Consider the following 20,006-nt stretch of genomic DNA (forward strand, 5'->3'; position numbering starts at 1 on the left):
TCTGAGGGGATTTCAACCCCCTCATGCTCCGTGATGCCTCTTTTTTACTAGTTAGAACATCCTGACTTGATGGGTGGAATGTTTCTAACTGCGTTATACCCCACTGTAAGAGGGCTATTCTCGGCTAATAAAGGCCCGGGCCTTTAACACTGGAGAAGGCCTTTATTGGCCGATATAGCCCGATAAGGCTATAATGTCTCATTGGTTTTAAATGGCAACACATTACTGAGTGACTCATTATATTCGTAGGTCCTTTTTCAATTAGCCAGGTTCACGTTGTAGTGTCAGAAAGCCCTAAAGGTGTTGCACCTTAACAATGGCTGAAACATGTCGCTGCTCAATATACTTAGGGCATATTATGGAAGGAAAGAATTTTGGTTTTTAAATTGCTGCAATATGATGTCCATAATGTTTCATTTCATATAGTTGTCTTTAATAACTTTTTGTCACATTTTTCTATGTTTTTAATGTATGTGTGTTTAATAATTGTTTGTTTTAGGCTTATGCATAATGCTTTCTGTTTTTTCAGTAATTTTGTAATCTGTTACTATTTTGAATGTATTCACTTTTTTAAAGTTTCTAAATATAAAGCATACTAATTTTTGTATTTTATTAAATTAATGAATATTTTCTCATGTATTGGTTATATTTTTTAACTATTTTAATATGTGTGTTACATTTAAAAAAGAGTTAAGTTGGTTGTTTTGTTTATTAGGATCATAGAAATATTAGGAAGGGAATCTCTAGTATATAAAAGATACTAATGTTTATTTTTGAATAATGTAAACATTAAAATTTGTATTATTTATAGTTACATAATAATTAATTTTATTAATTGATTGAAGTTGAAAATAAATTGGAGTTGAGGATTAGAAGGTAATGCTTTTAAAGTTATTTGATGAAAAAATACACATTAAAATGGTTTACTAAGTTATTGCTATACATTGTAATTAATTACATTTAATCTATGTTTGAGCAGATTTAATTATTAGAATAAAATATTGATTTATGTTTATTATTGTGAGAGCATGTGAAGTTTATTAACCTTAATAAAAGAAAATGTTTTTTAAAACAATTACCCTTCAATGTTATATATTAAAGGTAAAAATAGAAATTAAATATAAAGTTTAAATTAAAAATGCACATTTAATTAAATCAAAATATATATATAAAATTGAAAGTTGTTTTTAAATATAAAAATGTTTAAAATATTTAATTGTTCAAATGAAAGTGGTTGCAAAATTCAACACTTCCCCAATGTTAATCTAGTTGGAGTTAATGCACTCAATTTGGATTGTGGTATTTATTGGGGGATTGAGTGGATCAATTTTTTTTTAAAATAAATCTTTCCTCTTGCTTTCCTTTGTCCCTCCCACATTAACAACTAAGGGGCTGATTACAATCACTTTCGGAAGGGCTCCGAAATGGATTTGGGCTTGCCGAATCCGATTTGGGAGCCTTGTTTCCAAACGAATCGTACACAGTTCTTAACGACCAATAAAGATGCTTGTAAACCATTAGGGCTGTCCGAATCGGTTCCGAAAGGCATTGGGACAGGCCACGTCTTTCTGAGCCGATTTGTACAGCTCTATGGACTCGGTTTCCAAACAAGTGATTGCGATGACCTATTTGGACAGCCGTTCCGAATGTGTTTCTCCGGAATGAACCGGCTGCTGGAATCTGTCTTTTGGGGCACATAGCAGGACCCCCTTCACCCGGGGCCTTCCGAATCTGGCCCGTGGGGGTATCCAAGTTACCAGGTACCAAAGGGTGCCCACCACAGGGTGCACGATTTTCTCCAGCCATCCCATTCTTCAATGGAAGCCTGTGTTCTCGTTCGGAAAACAGGTTCCCATTGAAGTCTGACCAAATCGTATCCGGAAGCATCCAAATCGCTCAGTCGGACTCCCCCGATCTGAGTCATATGAAAAGCATTCCGAATGGGATTGTAATAGGCCCCTAAGGAGTAAACTTACATGTGTGGGCATCTCCCCCAAAGAAAGGATAGAAGAGGTGAAGGTGGATACTTCCAGCCCCAGTTTTGTGAATTGTGTTTGTAGTAAATAAGTAGTTCTGCTGTAATACTACATCATGTACAACAAAATGCAGTGTACATACTATAAAACTGGGCCATTGCTACTAGTAAGTTATTTTTAAATATATTTTTATGGTTTAATACCTTTTTACATGTGTATTTGTGATGCATAATAATAGATGTTTATTGCTACGAAACTTAATTGTACTAATTTTATCGACGTCAGAATGATGAAAGGCTCAGTGAACCTGCTGGGATTTGAACCTGTTTCCATGGGGTCAAACTCAGGCACCTACAGCAGAAGCATTAGTCCACTAAGCCACCAGACACAGAATTACTATATCATTGTTTTTTCATTTTTTACAATGATTTACATTCTGCAGCACACATAGAAAGAGGAATATGCCTCAGGGAATTGGACAAGGGGTCAAGGCACAAGCTCACATGCCCCGGAGACAGTTAGACTCTGGAGACACGTGCCAGCCGGAATGGACAGGTCAGGGGCAGTGGCCAAAGATGACGGTGTTTTGCATTGTTGGCAGTCTACTACGGTCAACAGTGTTTGGTTGCCATGGGATCGGCGGGGTCACCTGGGCGAGCATCAGCGGCAGCAGCACAAGCCTAACTAATGACCAAAGCTACCTGATTGTCCTTTTTCTGCTAGCTGCCCCTGATAACTGCCGACACACACCCTACCCTTTCGGCACCGGATTTCTTCTTTACCCCACCCTCCTATCCCTATATTAAGGCCACTGGGGGATGTGCCTTTTTTCGTCGTGTTTGGCCTTAAAACAGGTAGACATCATTCGCATCAAGAATATAAGTGCAGCCGAATTCAGGATGGAATCGTTTTTTAAGCCTTTATCTCTAGCCAGGGCTGGGGTACTACGGTCTTTAATGGAAGGCTGAGGACATCTGCTACCGCGATTCTCCATAGCCGGCCAGTGTTCTCCATCACACGGCCCTGGGAATACTGGGGGATGGTGACTGCACCAGTGGACCAAGGTATGGCCTGGTTGTCAATGCCCATCTCCCAATGGGTGCCAGGGGGGATCCCTGTTTCGGCTTGGCTCCAGCATGGTTGTTTGGGGGACCAGCTGTCATGCTGGCCCAATCTCCCTCTGTCTTGAGGAGGCTGGTGAGTTCGCCTTTTTGAGGGACCAACAGGGTTTCCTCCCGAATCCAAGTCAATTGAATCGGTTGTTCCCACACTGGGCCTGAGGGGTGGTCAACCATGACTCCTTTGGAGCACTTGCTATGAATTTGTTATGAAGTGTTTGCTAGGAATTTTATGTATTAGTTATGTCCATGTGATGCTATTCTGAAAATATTGCAACTTATATGAAAATGAATTTTTTTTTCAGTGTTTATAAGATATGATAAATACAGCCAGAGAATGTTTTATTCTGTAACACAATAATGGAGTCTGGTATTGGGTCCTTTTACAGAACCAGCTATATGTTTATGGGTGTATAATGTCTGGCTTGAGAAATGACCGGTCTTGCTCTGGTCCCCCACCTGTATTTTTGTGCAGGAAGGTGCCCCTTCCTGCACAAAACAACCCTGTATGCAACTGAGGCACCCTTGCACCGTGGTGCAAGTGTTTCTGCATTGGCGCTAAGCAGCCCTTATATGCCAGCACAGAGAACAAACAGGAATGTGCTGTAGTGGGATCAATATGCTGCATTCCTGCCCTATCCCTGTAACGCAGCCCTGCACTTCATTACTTTTTAACAAATATGCCCCTATGTTACCAATGATCAGTGTGAACTGTACCGATTGCTGACTAATAGGATGCCAGGACGAGTCGTCCAATTTTAGATATGTGCACAGGATTTACAATAGAAAAACATACATGACTTCAAATGGGAATATAATTACATACTTATTACCTTGGATATGTCGACTTCCTCGTGTGACATCCCTTCACTCTTTGACACAATGCTAAATAGGCATCAGGATATTGTCATTAATGTGCAACAGAACATAGGGCACATATTGGAAATGCTGCTGGCAAATAAAATGCGTGATTGTGCTTCCAAAGTTAAATGGGGTAACGTTTGCTCCACAGTGTAATACACTTGCTAAACTACTGCAATCATTGGCAAAACATAGGGCCTTATTTGGAGTTTGGTAGACTGGAAACTCTGCCACAAATGTGGCTGATATCCCGGGTGCCCTATTACAAGTGAAGTCAGCTAGAATGCACCTGTAATACAGCGGACCAGGCGTCCGCCACATTTCTAAGCGGGTATCCCATCCGCTGAGCTCTAAATAATGCCTTAAGTTATAATATTACCAGAGGACTCCCTGGACTCAATGGTGCAATGTTACAAAACTGTGTTCATTTTGCCTTTAACATTGCTTAAGGTCTGTCAGTTCAAATGAATTACCTGAAGTTAGACTGGACTACAACTCCCAGAATAGTAGAATACTATACGTTATTAAGCACCAACCTCAAACAGAAGGATTGCACCCCTCAGCTATGATTACGAGTCAAGCAGAGAGGAATTCCGATGTGAAGTTATGCTCCACTAAATTGCTGGCCCAGTGGACCCACACCTGGGTATCCTCACTGTGGAAATACAAGCCCCGATATTATCAGCCCTAAATACCAGCTTGCAAATTCGCACGAGGCTTCAGCTGCTGCCACAACCAGGCTCAGATCCACCTCCCTAGCCTTACACTCGCTCTCTTAACATTCACATCATTTAGAGGCTCCGGCAGGAATGTACCACCTTAACGGTGCTGGTGGGGTGTTCCTAATAGAAATTGCATTTGTTGAGTTTGCAACCCACAAGTTCCTTGCACTTGTAATCGTTACTGTGGTATAATCAAGAAATCTGGTAAACTTAGATATACACGTTTTGAAAACACGTCAAGAAATTTAACAAAAAAAATAAGACATTCTAACATCTCCAATCCTTCATAGGCGCCAACATCACCTGTAAATAATTGAACGGTCTCTGAATGAAAACATAGTTACTTTTCACAGCGCCTGGGAGCAGGAGGATCTGTAAACAAGAGGTTGGTGGCAGGAAACACATTCTCCTCATGGACTGCGGCTAAAATCCCAAACACCACATCCCCGTCCCTGGAATAGGCCTCCATGTTTGGCGTCGATAGTCCATGGCAGCCTGGCTGGTAGGCAACTGCGGTGGGTACTGCCGCCCACAGGTGGGTCAGTATAGTGATGAGCGTCAGTGCCGTTGCCATGGTGAGGGCTCATGAGCACTAGGATAAACCCTCTCACAGCATGGACCAGAGGAGACTAGAAAAGCAGAGCAAAGGACAGCGCGTGAGTGCAAGTTCTGGTCTTAAAGCTAATCTCATGACCATTTCTATCAAAACGACTGGTTATACTCGCGTGGGCGTCATTGGAGCTGGAGAAAAACACAATAAAACTCAAGACGTTTCAATCTGCTATATACATGATGAAACTATAACCTGAACCCCCCAGCTGTTCAAAGAGGGCAATCACATGTTGAAAAAACCTAAGGAAACCCAATAGGCCTTGCTTTTTGCAGTGTTTGTTCTTTGCGTAAGGGTTGCCATGGTGTAGACTGCCATTACACTGCCTAACGCAGCGATCTCAAGTTATACCATAAGCACCCTGAAAAGCAGTCCAGTGTCATGTGTGTCACCTCTGACCTGCCGGCCAATGCTGTGTATGGCTGCTTCACCATCTAAGCATTTCAATGGAAGAACTACCTAGACCTAGATAGACTTTTACCCACCTACATTAATTATGGAAGCCTGTAACGATGAAACACTCCATGTTTCGTCAATGACACTTACATTGGTTGTTGTATGAGCTCTGAATGCTATTTGCAACTCTAATGGCTGAGGGAGAAGAACTACTTGGGTTGTGCGTCAACATGGACACGGGACAACTGATTTTAGACATTGGGCATGTTTGCTAGGACAATTGAGAAAAGTCTCAGAGGGCCCACAAACTGCATATTGATGTGATTCGCAATATATGTCAATGACAATCCATGCCTTGAAAGATCCTAGCAACAAGCATCTGTGGCTTCTCACTCTGCATCCATCAATTCGATAAATTGAACTGCGCCTAACCCTGGGAGCCTGCCACAAAAACAATCCGGCTTAACTTAGAGGCAATGTGCAAAGTATTTATGCAGCACTCAAACAGATATAAAGTGAAAACACAACACAAGAAAAATCCCAAAACTATTTATAGTAGGAGAGTATATTTAAATAAAATATTTGACACCAAAGTGCCAGAAATCCAATTATTATAACAGGAGTTATGATTTTTTAAATTTTAAGAGAAATATAGCGCCTAAAAGATCAAATCGCCAACCCAGGCCATTTAGTTGCATGAGACCGGGTCAAAGTCGAAAGTTAAGGCTGACTGCATTGGAGAGTGGTTCAGGTAAAAGAAGTTCATTGGGCCCAGTCAGCGTTTACCTTCAGACTTTGAAAAATTCTTGAAGAAAAATGTCTGAGAAGGTAAAGTTCAGTGGGGCAAGGCTGCAGGAAGTGCCTGAGGAGGAAGCTTCATTGTTGACTGGTCTTAGGTCGAAGTCGCAGTGAAAATTTCAATATTCGGGCTTAGCCGCCAAAATGGAAGTCCAAAAACTTCTGCAGTATGAAGCAGAGGACTGTGGTTGAAGAAAGTTCCAAGAGTTCGGATAACCCTTTTTCGAAGGACTACTGAAATGGATTTGCTTTTGCAGAGAAGAACGTGGCAGGAGAAGCTGTGAAGTCAATCTGACCGGAGATGCACCCCTGGCAAATATCCGAACAGGTTGGTACCAGTTTCCTCCTGGTTGTTAGAGCACTTTTTGTCCTCAGTTTTGGAGATTGACAATCTTGCCTCCTTTAGCACCACAACCAAGGGCCTAGGACTGGTGGGACACCTCTCGGAGTTCAGGACTTGCTCAGGCTGGGTCTATGTGGGGTTCAAGATGGTGGGAGCTTTTTATGTCACTGCGGCTCTGACAGGATGCTAGCAAACTAGCACTTAGAGTTACTTCTGGCAAGCCTTGGTACAGTTGAAGATTTAGGGCTCAACAGCATGGCTGGCCACCGAGGGTTCAAAGCAGGCTACACAGGCAGCAAAGCAGTCCTTCCAGGTACAGCAGCAGTCTGGCAGAGTGCATAGCAGGTCACAGTAGCAGGCAGTCCTCTTAGAGTCCCTCTGCGGATCCAGCAGTGGACTCAACAGTGGGCCTGAAGGTCCTATGTTTTTTTTTGCAACAATTCTTGCTGGATATGTATGGTGCAATGACCAAGTATCCCTGTTCCAGTTGCCAATGTGTCATTACTTTTGCAATTTTTTGCATTTGATATAATACCTGTTGATGGTTTATATATAGTTGCTATGTCTGCTCAACAATAGAATCACATAATGACTTCCTTGTTGCACGTAAATTGCCAATGCTATTAAAAATAGCAGGCATGCTTTCATCCGTGCCTTTTGCAATCATACTAATACCATCCAACTGTTTGCTTGAATGGCTAACATGGATTTCTCTATTTGGACTTATTTGGATCTAGGTGATGTGGCACCTGTAGTGCCAGGTCTGGTTGGAACCTGTGGCCACAATCTTTGGCTTCTGAGTCTCTGGTATAAAGGTTTGTTTTAAGTTGTGCAGTTGAACATACCTTTCCTATAGATATAGGTATGTATCTTCTTGTACGCAATGTTGTTTCAGACATTTTTGGTGTTGGTGAGACCACTGCCTGAGGCATGTCATTGTTGTTAGACTCCTGATCCTATACATCAGCCATATTGTAAATATCATGTTTCTTGGTACTGTTGTCTTCTGTCTGCGTATTTAAAATGTAATATCATTTTCAGTAAAATGTATTTGATTTAATATGACACAAAGCAACATATGTTGGTGTAAAAGATTCTTAAATCTACGGTTCACTAATTGTAATTTTGTCTTTCTAGGATCATGCTACTGAAGATTTAAGAAATTCTATTTAGTAAAGGCATTCCCTTATAACACAATATTAAACTGTGCCGCCTATTTCACTACTAAAAACTGAAAGACTGATTGGACTGCAAATCCCATAATGCAATTTGTTGAACATATAAACATTTTAAGAAATTGACTGGTAAAATGAGGCCAACTCAAATGTTATCTGTTTAGAAAGAACTACATGACATTTTGAATAAAAATATTTTAAGGTGCATTATTTGTATTGTCTCAAAAAAAAAATCTCAAAACTAACCTGTGTGCTGCTGAGGAGGTTCAGAGGTGTCAATATTTGATCTCCAATATTGTAGTTGGTGGCAGAGTGGAATTTCCTCCTCTAGTGCAAGTTTATTCTTTCCTCCTGCTGGCCAGCTTTTCTTTCTTGTGAGAATGAAGGCCGTACCACTACTTATGAATTTCAGCAATACTGGATGTAGTTACCCCCTCAGCATTCATCCTTTCTTGGATATGGCTCCATAATTATTTTTGGGTGGCTTCAGGGACAGTTATAGATGTTTCTCTAAAAAGCTGCTAATTGTTTGCTACACACTTCTCCACCTATATAGCAAACTCACCATCAGAGAACTTTTGCTTGGGGGGCGTGGCTTCAGAGCCGTTGGTGATGGCCGCTGTTTTCGGGAGCTCCGCGGCGGCGTAGGCAGCGAGGAGTCTCCAGGCTTCTTTTCCTCTGTATTGGACCGCGGAAACCGACATTTCAATCGTCGGAATACTTCAGCTACCGCTGTGATGATTCGCGGAGCGTTTCCATGCCGTTAAGGTGATTTTATATCGAAAAATGCAGTCAGTCAGAACAGCGACCGCCATTTTGTTTTCTGTGATGATATTTTCCTGACGCATTCGTGCTTTATTATCAGTGCCATTCGCTACAAGATTTCTACTATAACATATGAACAAAGGCTTTTCTTCAACTGGGTTATAATTTCCTGGTCCTCTTTGCGGCAGTTATTGGAGTACCTCCTGCAGTCTCTTTTTTCTTCATTTTTTTTTAATTTTTTGTCTTTTCATCAACGCTTTTTTGCGGAATTCCTCTAATTTTGACAATTATTGCTATACGATCTGTCTCTCCTTGTGACCTTCTCTACCATCACCAAAAGGGACTTTGTCTTCTTTCTCTTCATGGCAATGCCGCGTGGTGCTCGTAGCGGTGCCCGTAGTGGGGCTCACCAAGCTATCTCCCCACCACTGGCTGACAACAACCCCTTTAATGTCCTATGAGATAATATGGATGAAGCTCCCCCGGAATCTTCTGACCCTAAAGCCTCCTCTTCGGCGGACACTCGCCCCAAACAACTTTCCAAGCTACCATCAGCTTCGCCTTCTGGCAAACGGGTAAAAATTAATCCTCCTTCTCCTACTAATCCACCCTCTTCAGTCTCTATGGAGCTTCTCCTCGATGAAATCCGTGCTCTGAAGCCTTATATGGAGGAAACTAATTCGCGCTTACAAAGCCTTGAAGACAATTGGTCTCACACCATCCAGAGAGTGGTGACCCTTGAACAAAGAGTTGATGCGTCTGAGGAGACCATATATCAAGTCCCCATTTTGCATACAGAAATTGTTCATCTTAAACAACAAGTCGAACAATTGGAAAACCGCAACTGGCGCAACAACCTACGGATTTATGGTTTGGTTGAAGGTCTTGAAGGTTCTAATCCAATCTCATTTTTTCAGTCATTTTTACCTTCTCTTCTTGGTCTTCCTGAATCCCCTCCTTTGAACATTCAACGCGCTCACCGTTTGGGCCGGATGTCTGCCTCTTCCTCCTCTTCAGCGAGACCTAGAGGTACTATCTTATATTTTCTGGAATACACTGACCTGCTCAAGGTGCTCCAGGCTGCCAAGCAGAAAGGAAAGATTTCTTGGCATGGTTCTAATCTATTTTTTACTCAGGACTATGCCAAAGTGACTGCAGATCGTCAGAAAAGGTTCCTGGAAATGAGACCTGCTCTTCGAAGTCTTAATGCTAGATATGGCCTTTTTCACCCGTGCCTTTTTAAAGTGACATATAATAACAAGACTACATCTTATGAAGACCCGGCTGTTCTCCAACAATTCTTGAATACTTGTCGTCAGGATTCTATGGATGTTTCCAGACTATAATGGCTCTGTTTCTCTCATGTAGACTGTTTGCTGTTTTACTGTATTTGGCTCTAATGTTCTACATTGTTAACATATATATTTTGTCTTTTTCTCCTTAGTTTTGGATATTTGGGCCCCTGTATGTTATCCTCTTCAGTTTTCCTGGATGACGTCCTCCCTGTCGTTGTTGCCCTGAGGTTTCCCGTTCGGCGTCCCATTTCCCTGATGTGGTTCCAACACCCTCATCCTTTCTTGTTTTCTTGTGGTATGTCTTTTGCTAGTGCGCTCTTCTGTCTATGGAATTGGTTTATTTTGCTTTGTTGTTCTCTTCTCTTTATTCTATTTTCTTCTTTTGCTTCTCATATCTTCTTTTGCTACCGTTGTTTCACTCCTTTTCTCTTTACTCTTACTTCTTTTCTTTTTCTTTATCTCTCTCTTTTTAAACATTTACTTCAATCTATTTTTTACTTCTCTTTTTCACCCGTTTATTCCTATTCTCTTCACATGTTTGAATTTCGTTTTCTCTCTATATTTTTTGATTCTCTTGCCTTTTCAATACAATGTGTTTATGGCGGTTCTTCTGTTGTATTTACTAAATTATGTATCTTCTTTTCTTTCTTGCAGTTGGTATTCTTTTTTCTCCCTGCAATGTTCTGTTTTTCCTTCTCTTACTAATGTAATGATTACTATCCAGGTTTTAACTACTCATGCTTTTCTACTTTCTTTTTCTTTGCATTTTCTCCCTTATCTGTAGATGGCTTTGAATATTTTATCTTGGAATGTTAAAGGTCTTGGTTCACCTATTAAACGCCAAAGAGTTTTGTCTCATGTAGCAAATTTAAAAGGGGATATTGTTTTATTACAAGAAATTCATGTTAAAGATACTGAAATTCCTAAGTTACGTCGTAATTGGGTTGGTCATGTTTTTGCCTCTCCTGGGTCTGGGAAGCGCAATGGTGTCGCTATTTTATGCCATAAGAGGCTAGATGTTCATCTTATCAACCAAGATAATGATGCAGATGGTAGATGGGTGGCAGTTTCTCTGTTGATTAATAAAATTCCTCTGACCATTCTCAATATCTATGCCCCCACTGTTCCGGATAAAGTTTTTTGGCCCCATGTTCTCTCCCTGCTTATGCAATACACTGATGATTACCTGATTTTAGGTGGTGACTGTAATATGGTTATAGACCCCTTTTTAGACAGAAGATCTGACTCTAGGTTCTCCCCCTCTCACATGCATTCTTTATTTACCTCCACTATTTCCCAAAGAGCTCTTGTTGATTCCTGGAGGCTTTGCCACCCTACTCTTAGAGAATACACTTTTTACTCACCTCCTCACTCTTCCCAATCCCGATTGGATTATATTTTCATTTCCAAAGCCCTCACTCAACTCATTACTCACTCGGACATAGGTTCTATCTTAATTTCTGACCACGCTCCAGTCTCTTTAAGTCTGGATTTACTCCCCCCCCGTCAAAGGCACTAGGAGATGGAGGTTTAATAATTCACTTTTATTGGATCCACAGTTTACACCAGCTTTTATGGATTTTGCCTCTTCATTTTTTGAGGACAATGACTCGCCTCAGTTAACTCCTTCTCTTATTTGGGATACCTTTAAAGCCGCTTCTAGAGATTTCATTATTACTTTTGTTGCCCGTAAGCGTCGTAAAGCCTCTCAATCTATTCAGTTGCTTAACACACAAATTAAACAATTAGAACATTCCTTTTACATCTCTAAGAAACAATCTGACCTAGATGATCTTATTAAGGCTAAGCTTTCCTTTAATAACATTTCTACTGACTCTGCCAATTTATTTTTACTTAAGTCTAGTGCTAAATACTACACCGCACAAAATAAAGCCGGTAATCTTTTAGCTAGATACCTCAAAGTTAAGAAGGAGCGTACTAAAATTGAATCCATTGTCACTTCCTCTAACGTTGTGGTCCATAAAGACGAGGATATTTTAGCTGAATTTACGGATTTTTATCAACGTTTATATACTCCTGAGTCCTCTCCTGTCTTATCTGAAATTACTCGATATTTATCCTCCATTGCTCCGCCTTCCTCTTTAGAGGTTGATTTCTCCCCTTTAGAAGCTGATATCACGCATAAAGATATTCTGGAGGCTATCCAAGTTCTAAAGAGGGGTAAGGCCCCTGGCCCCGATGGGTTTACTATAGAATTTTATTCCCATTTCTCCTCCTTACTTCTTCCAAGAATTCATCAATTATTCTCATCCTTTATAGCATCTCAAAAATCTGAAGGTACCTTTCAGGAAGCCCTTATTTGTCTTCTCCCCAAGGATGGTAAAGATCACACCTTCTGTAAGAACTATAGGCCAATTTCTTTAATTAATTTAGATTACAAAATTTTTGTTAAGATCTTTGCACTTCGTTTAGAAAAAATTCTTCCACAATTAATCGCCAAAGAACAATGTGGTTTTATCAAAGGACGTCACCTATCTGACAATACCCGTCTTTTCTTTAATGTCTTAAGTAAATCTCATTCTCATAAGACGTCATTGGCAGCTATTGCACTGGACGCTGAGAAAGCTTTTGATAGAGTCAACTGGCAGTTTATTTTTTCTTCCCTTTCTTGGTTTGGTTTTGGACCTAAGTTTCTTTCATATGTCTCAATGCTCTACTCTTCTCCTAGGTCCTTTATTTTGGCCAATGGCCTTGTCTCTTCCTCCTTTCCTCTTCTTCGTGGTGTTCGGCAGGGTTGTCCGCTTTCTCCGCTCTTATTTATATTAGCATTAGAACCCTTCTTAACTAAGATTCGTATGAACGATGAAATTTCTGGTTTCCCTTATGGTTCTACACAGTTAAAGATCTCTGCGTACGCAGATGACATTTTGTTATTTCTTTCGAACCCTCATACGTCTCTCCCATCATTTCTATTAGAGGTTTCGAACTATGCATCAGTGTCTGGCTATAAGCTTAATGTAGACAAATGCGAAATCCTTCCTCTTAATAAATTCTGTTTTCATGCTGACTTCTTAGCTTCTTCCTTCAATTGGAGCCCAAAAAAAATCAAATATCTTGGCCTTTGGTTTACACCTTCTATTAAAGATACTGTGGCTTTGAACCTTAAAAATTTACTATTAGCTCTTACTGCATCTACGAAACAATGGCATCCCTTGTTCTTATCTTGGTGGGGTAGATTAGATTCTATCAAGATGATGTTGGTACCATTAGTCTTATTTCTCTTATCGAATCTTCCAGTTCACATTCCCAAATTCTATTACAAGAATATTTATTCCATATTATCTAAATTTTTATGGCAAAACAAAACTGCCAGAATGTCTTTTTCTAAACTTAAATCTCCTAAACATTTAGGTGGTGTTAATTTTCCTGACTTTTCCTCATATCATACTTCCTTTTTTCTCACTCACTCTGCCTCTTTCCTTTCTGATCATATTCCTGATCCCTCTTCTTGTCCTTTGTGGGTAGAGGTTGAAACTTCCTTTTTTCATCCCTTTGCGTTTGAAGAGTTTGTTTCATTATCGCAAGCTCCAAAGAAATTTTCTCTTCCCATCCTTCAACATGTTCGCAAGAACTTTCAACCTATTATTTTGCACAACCTGGATGACCGTGCTCGTTTTTTACAATCTCCTATTTGGTATAATTCTTCTATCAAAATTAAAAATAGATCTATTTTTTGGAATGACTGGTTATCTCTTGGTCTTAAATGGACTCATCAGCTTTTTCATGATGGTTCTTTTATCCCCTTTTCTGTTCTTCAAGACCGTTTCTCTCTCCCACTCTCTTCTTATCCCAAATATATTCTATTAAGAACGGCGGCTCAAGCTACTTTTGATGCTCTTACGGGTACTTCCATTCAATATAATTCTTCTCTCATTTCCTTACCATTTTTACACTCTTCTCCATCTGCTTCTCAAATTTACAAAAAATTGCGAGATCCGTCTGCTCATCGAGTGAAATCTGCTGTGGAGTGTGCTTGGGAATCAGATTTAGATGATTGTTTTCCTCTTACTACCTGGGATAACATTTGGATCAAAATAAGGAAATCGTCTAGAGCGGCAGATACAACTCAAACTTTATTTTTTATATACAATAGACTTTTAATCACCCCATACAAACTACACCACATTGATTCTTCTATCCCGTCCACCTGTTGGTCCTGTTCGGCTTTAGTGGCTGATCTTAAACATATGTTGTTTACTTGTCCTGCTGTTTACCTTTTCTGGAGCAAAGTATGGCAACAAATTAATTCCATTTTTTCCACCAATTTCCCCTTTTCTCTTTCTCATATTTTTCTTGGTAGTCTTTCACAAATATGTTCCTCCTCCAGTGCTAATACCTCCATTGTTGATCTCCTTCTTGCTGTGGCATTTCAACAGATCACGAAAGCTTGGAAGGATACCTCCCTTATTTCTTATCAAGCCTGGTGGTATGGGGTTTGCTATAACCATAGACTAGATAGAGCTTATGTTCACCCTATTTCCCTTGCGATTAAAAGGGACTTATTATGGTTACCCATTACCTCCTTCCTGAACCGGTCTGCCCAATCCCTTCCTTTACATAATCCTTGCAGGGAAGAAGTATCTAAACCTCCTTGATCTTCTTTTTATTATTAATAGTTCTGATATTATTAATGTATGAAGTTTGCCAATTTGTCCTATCTCTTTTTAAAGTATTAATTCCTGTATTATGAAGTTATATTTTTTCTTTAGTCTGCCATTTACTTATTATATATTGTTGTAATATGTTTCTGATGATATCCCTTTTTTCTTTCATTCTTTTCTTCTCTCCCTTTTTCTTTCTACACTTTTTTATCTTTCTGAATTATCTTACAATGTATTTTTTCCCGCAAGCGTATATTACTAATGTACTGTAACTTTTTTGTTCTTCAATAAAATCCTCTTTAAACTCAAGAGAACTTTTGCTTGCAGTTTCTGAAAGCGTTCAATGATTGCCCTTTCTAAGTTGTAATTTTGGCAATAAGAGGTAGCTGGGAATACAAACAGGTCCTCGCTGCATGCTCCTGGGCTTCTGATTGGCAGTGCGCAAATGTATTTCCTGATTGTGATGTCATGAGTGCGGGTCTGGGTGCTGATCGCAATTTGCAAATGCGAAGAGATCACTTTTAGCGATTTGGCATGTTAGGAAAGCGAATCCTTCGAAATCGCTATTAAGAACTTGTACAAGATAGTGCATTTTAATTACCAGATCTGAAAATGCGATTTCTTATGAATCGCAAATTACGATTTGGTAAAACATATGAAAATAGAGCTGGCCCTGTGTGCCCAAAATATTTTGCTGGGTAAAGAACCCCAGCAGCTCCACAGTGTGCACCAGAGGGATGAGGACTTGAGTGAGTGCTTTGGGATATTTTCAACAAAACTATATGATTGTGCTGTGCTGAACTGTACATCTCTCTCTCTCCCATTCTTACCTCGTGAACTCCATATGTAGGGGTGAAGCTAAGGAAGAAGCTGGATTGTCTTTGAAACTGTGGGGAAATCCGAGGTCAGTGGCAAGTAAGGAGCCATGGAGCAGGATGGGGAGAAGTGCAAAGAAAGAAATGAAAGTCTTTGGGGCATATGTACAAGGGGATTGCACCACTGGACTGTCACTTTTACTGATGTTACGGTGGCACAATGCCCTGCTCCATATTTACAAAGTGGCTTCACACTGTTTTGTAAATATAGTACCCTTTCACACAGGGATCTGCATGACAGGGGCATGCAATGGATGCTACTGTGGCCGTTCCACTGCAACACCCCTTGCTTTTTGACGCTGCCCCAGATTCACAAGGATCTGTAAATCAAAGGCAACTTTGATGCAAAAACAGGTGTTAGATTGTTGCATCAACATGAAATACTGTTATTTCTCCCTGTTTTTGCTTTTTCTATGTATGCTGCACACTTAGAAAGAGCAAAACACCGTTAATGGTTGTTTTTGTGCACGAAGAGACCTTCATGCACAAAAACAATCATTAAATAATGGCAATGTGCTACTTCTATGTGTGCTGCAATATGCACCACACATAGAAGTATAAATTGTCATTATTGATTGTTTATGTGCAGGAAGGGACACCTTCCTGCACACAACCAATCATCCCTGCAATGCAGGCACCCTTGCACTATGGGGCAAGGGTGTCTGTGTTGGTGCTAGGTAGCCATTTTCAGCACCAGCGCTAGGGAAATCACAGGGGTGTGCCATATTCCTGTAAATACTATGAATACCTGCATTTTGGAAATGGCACAGCCCAGCACTGTGAAATTTGCTGCAGCACTGCATTGCACCATTTCCTTGTACATATGTCCCTGTGTACGGCTGTCAAAGTGCTGCAACCCTCTGATATCACTTGTTGCAAATGCCTACCAAAGGATGAAAGACGAGGAGATAGAAAGCTGCAGCTGCCATCTCCATGTGCAGGACCCCTGATTCCAGGAATGCAATTATGAGCCAGAGCCACTCTGAAAAGTTCTCAGCACTAAATCTGATCAGCGACTCAATTTGAAATGGGTGAACTTACAATGTGTGACCATTCAGAGCAGCCATCTTTGAGTCAGGCAGAGGTGTGGAGCGGTGCTGCGGCCTATGTCACATCTTGTTGGTCAAGTAATTTATTACATTAGAGTAATAAACATAATTATACTGGTCCATATAATTTCATTTTTTATTCTAAAAGTAGTGCTTTCACTTGTTTGTGATGAGTGATAGAACTGTTGTTTTCCCTTTGAAATGGCACTTTGTTCAATCTTGAAGAGTGCGTGGCAAAGCAGATGCACATAAATTAACTGACATACCAAACAGAGCAGCAATAGTTCCATAAGGCATTTATACTCTGCCCTTTACAGGCTTTTTTTCAACACTCCCTGTAGGTCTTGTATGCATGAACACATTTGCACTGCCCACCATTTGTTTTTTCTTCTCAGGAAGGCTTTGAATAAAGAAATGGAATGCCTGAACTTAGCTCGGTCTTCAGAATCCAGTAGGGGGTGGAGGACCAGCAATTGCACTCTTAGATTGTAAGGGTTCTCTGGGAACAACCTCAAGCATTTTTAAATTGTGTTTAAAATGTTCATCTAAACATAGCCAATAGTAACAATGCACTAGAATTTGATGTCTCAGAGTTTTAACATGGGGACAGGATGGCCAATGTGCAGGTCACTGAAATCACAGAGACTACAAAACAATATCTAAATGGAGATTGCAGGTATTCCTCACTATGCTCTCAGTCTCTGCTAGAAGTCAGCCTTTTCTTTTATGCCGAGTGTATCGTTCAAATAATGGGGGGTAACAAAAATCAAATTCAATGCTATATGGGTAGTAATCAGGGCTATACAGACACTTTGCAAGAACATCCCAACTTAGTGGCACGTATAGCTAAAATCAAATATACATTAGAATTGGAAAGTTTTTGGAGGTTGAAGATTATCAGTGGCGACAACCTCAATACTGTAATCGAAAACAGTTCCACATGGATTCCACAGGGATTTACTAAACCTTTACACTGGATTTGCATTAAAAGAAGTTACACAGATACAGTGCAAAGTCTTTGGTGTGATCTTTTATCCATCCAAACCAGGACTTGCAGTCAAAGGTTTCCCAGCTTTGTGCTTCTTTGTACTACTTTGTGTCAAGAGGGCATTCCCTTGACGCTGGTAGATAGGGATTTGTGTCAAAACCCATGGGTGGTTGCATGAGAATGCCAATGTAAAACCTATGGTATGTCCCCTTGACCAAGGTAGCTCATACCGCTAGTGTGTATTACGTTACACAACCTTTCAAAGCCGGATTTGTGTTGGAAAGGAAGTACCACCATAACACTTTGCGCCAGGTTTACAGTACAAAATTGGAAAGGGGGCCATTTAATATAGCACCAAAAACACAAAATCATTTAATATAGCATAAAAAAACACCTTGTATATAACTGAAATGTTTCTGAAGGGATGGCAGGTAAACAAAAGAGCCAGCTTGCTGCCACACATCGATAAATTCTGTGCGAGATGTCCATGTATTGCCATCTCATAAAATATATGCCCACAAAATGTCAAGAATTATCAGTATAGTTGGAGCTGCAGTAGTCTAATGGTGGGCATCATCACACCGTGGGTGTCTGCCATATGATAAACACTATCACCACTGATGCAGAGACAGCAATGCAGGGAACAGTTTGAACCACTATTAATGTTTAATAGTCAGGCTAAATTCCCAATGAAAATATGTTTTTTTACAAAATAGATCACATTTCCTACCTGTGTCATCTTTAGTAGCTGCCAGCATCGTAGCCAGGATTCAATTACCCAAACAAGGGTGGTGATATCAAACACAGATTTTAAAGTTTATCTATGTCAAGTGTAAGTAGCTTGTACAGTCTGGTGTGGTTCTTGGCATTATGGGACTTGTAGCTCTGCTTTTAAAAAATAAGCAAAACTACAACACGGCAACCGTGATGTTTCACCCACTGCACAAAGACATACTCAGGTAACAAGTAACAAAGGAGCACATCCACTTACGAATTCCAGACCCATTGGCTTTGTCAATGCTTTTCTTAACCCTTTTTCCCTTCTTTGAAACTTTTTACACTTCCCCAACATGCCATTGTGCGCATTTTGCCTGAGGTGTCAAACACCTAAAAGTAGCCCACATAAGTAAGAATGTAAAAGCCAAACCAGTTTTCAGATCCATTATCCACACTGCTTTTCATTCAGAAAACACTTATTGATAGGAACAATGAGTAATGGAAATATTCGGGTCAAAGCACGTACCAAGTTGTCAGAGAAGGATATAGGTGTTAGTTTCTTTAAGATTGACCTATGCATGTACAGCGACTGAAACAGTATTATTCACCAGATGACCTCTTTTATACCATTTAGCTCAAGAGAAACAGAATGTGTCTAATCATCTGTTCTGATCCCTTGGTGGTCCACTCTTCATCTGACAGTCCATCCCCTTCCTTTAATGACTGGAAATTACACCTTTGTGAACAGCAATCAGTGCTGGTCTCCATGGGAGGCGCATGTAATTCTCAGCCACCAGCTGTGCGATGTTGAGGATATCCACACCTTGACGATCACCATGATAACCTGTACTTTGTTTTCCTGTCCATACTGAGCCCCCTCTGGTTTAATGTGGGGAATTGGACACTCTGATTCATGCCATATGTGGGTTTAACAATTTTAGGTGCTCATCTTTCGACATATTGCTCATATTTAGTCAAATAATTCTGATCTTTTTTAAAACATATAGCTGCCGTGGGAGGTGCGGTTCCAAGTGTCTGCCATTGTTGTGTGGGATCATTCATTAAAAAATCCAAAATCTCTACAAAAACCATAAACATTATCAGTTGTGCCATGTAGTTCAGGAATCTAGCAGCCAGTTGCAATTAGGCTAATAGTACCCTGTATATAATGAACATATAACCTGGCTAGAATATCTATGTGTATTCTTCTTTATTAACATTTGTCAAAGTGGTCTCTCATCTGAGAGTTGAGACATCGCTGACTGGTAAATATCTCCCTTTAAAACACACTAAACCGACATCATATCTTCTACAAATTCTTTACAGAATACCTTATACAGTTCCAGAGGAATATTATCGGGCCCATATCCTTCCCAGCAGCTAATGAGCTAAGTGCTGCTATGATTTCATCTCCAGAAAGTTTCTGCTCTAAAATGATCCCATTCGTTGGGCTAAGTTTGGCCTTGTCAATTAATTGTAAGACCTCAATACAGCCTCCCCCCAAAGGCACCCTTCCTATTTATACAGTTACTCATAAAAATCTTTAAAAACTTTCACAATTTCAATGGGTAAATCATGTTTAGATCCCTGCTCATCTTCAATTGCCTCTATCCCTATTGCTACCTCCCTTTGCACAGGCAGGGGAGACACAAGCTTCAAGGGGGGCAACGCATATAGTCGTATTTTAAGAAAAAAT

At 40.2% G+C, this 20,006-nt stretch overlaps 1 protein-coding gene across 1 annotated transcript in view; it reads right to left on the reverse strand.

The window, feature by feature from the left end:
• Positions 1-5,251, reverse strand: part of LOC146796881 (extracellular calcium-sensing receptor-like) — a 63,877-nt gene extending 58,626 nt beyond the window's left edge. Inside the window, exon 1 of the mRNA XM_085631415.1 lies at positions 5,022-5,251. Coding sequence (XP_085487541.1) covers positions 5,022-5,251 — 230 coding nt within the window. The remainder of the gene's footprint in view (positions 1-5,021) is intronic.
• Between the last annotated feature and the right edge of the window lie 14,755 nt (positions 5,252-20,006).

The sequence above is a fragment of the Triturus cristatus genome, chromosome 10 (assembly GCF_964204655.1).
Source record: "Triturus cristatus chromosome 10, aTriCri1.1, whole genome shotgun sequence".
NCBI lineage: Eukaryota > Metazoa > Chordata > Amphibia > Caudata > Salamandridae > Triturus > Triturus cristatus.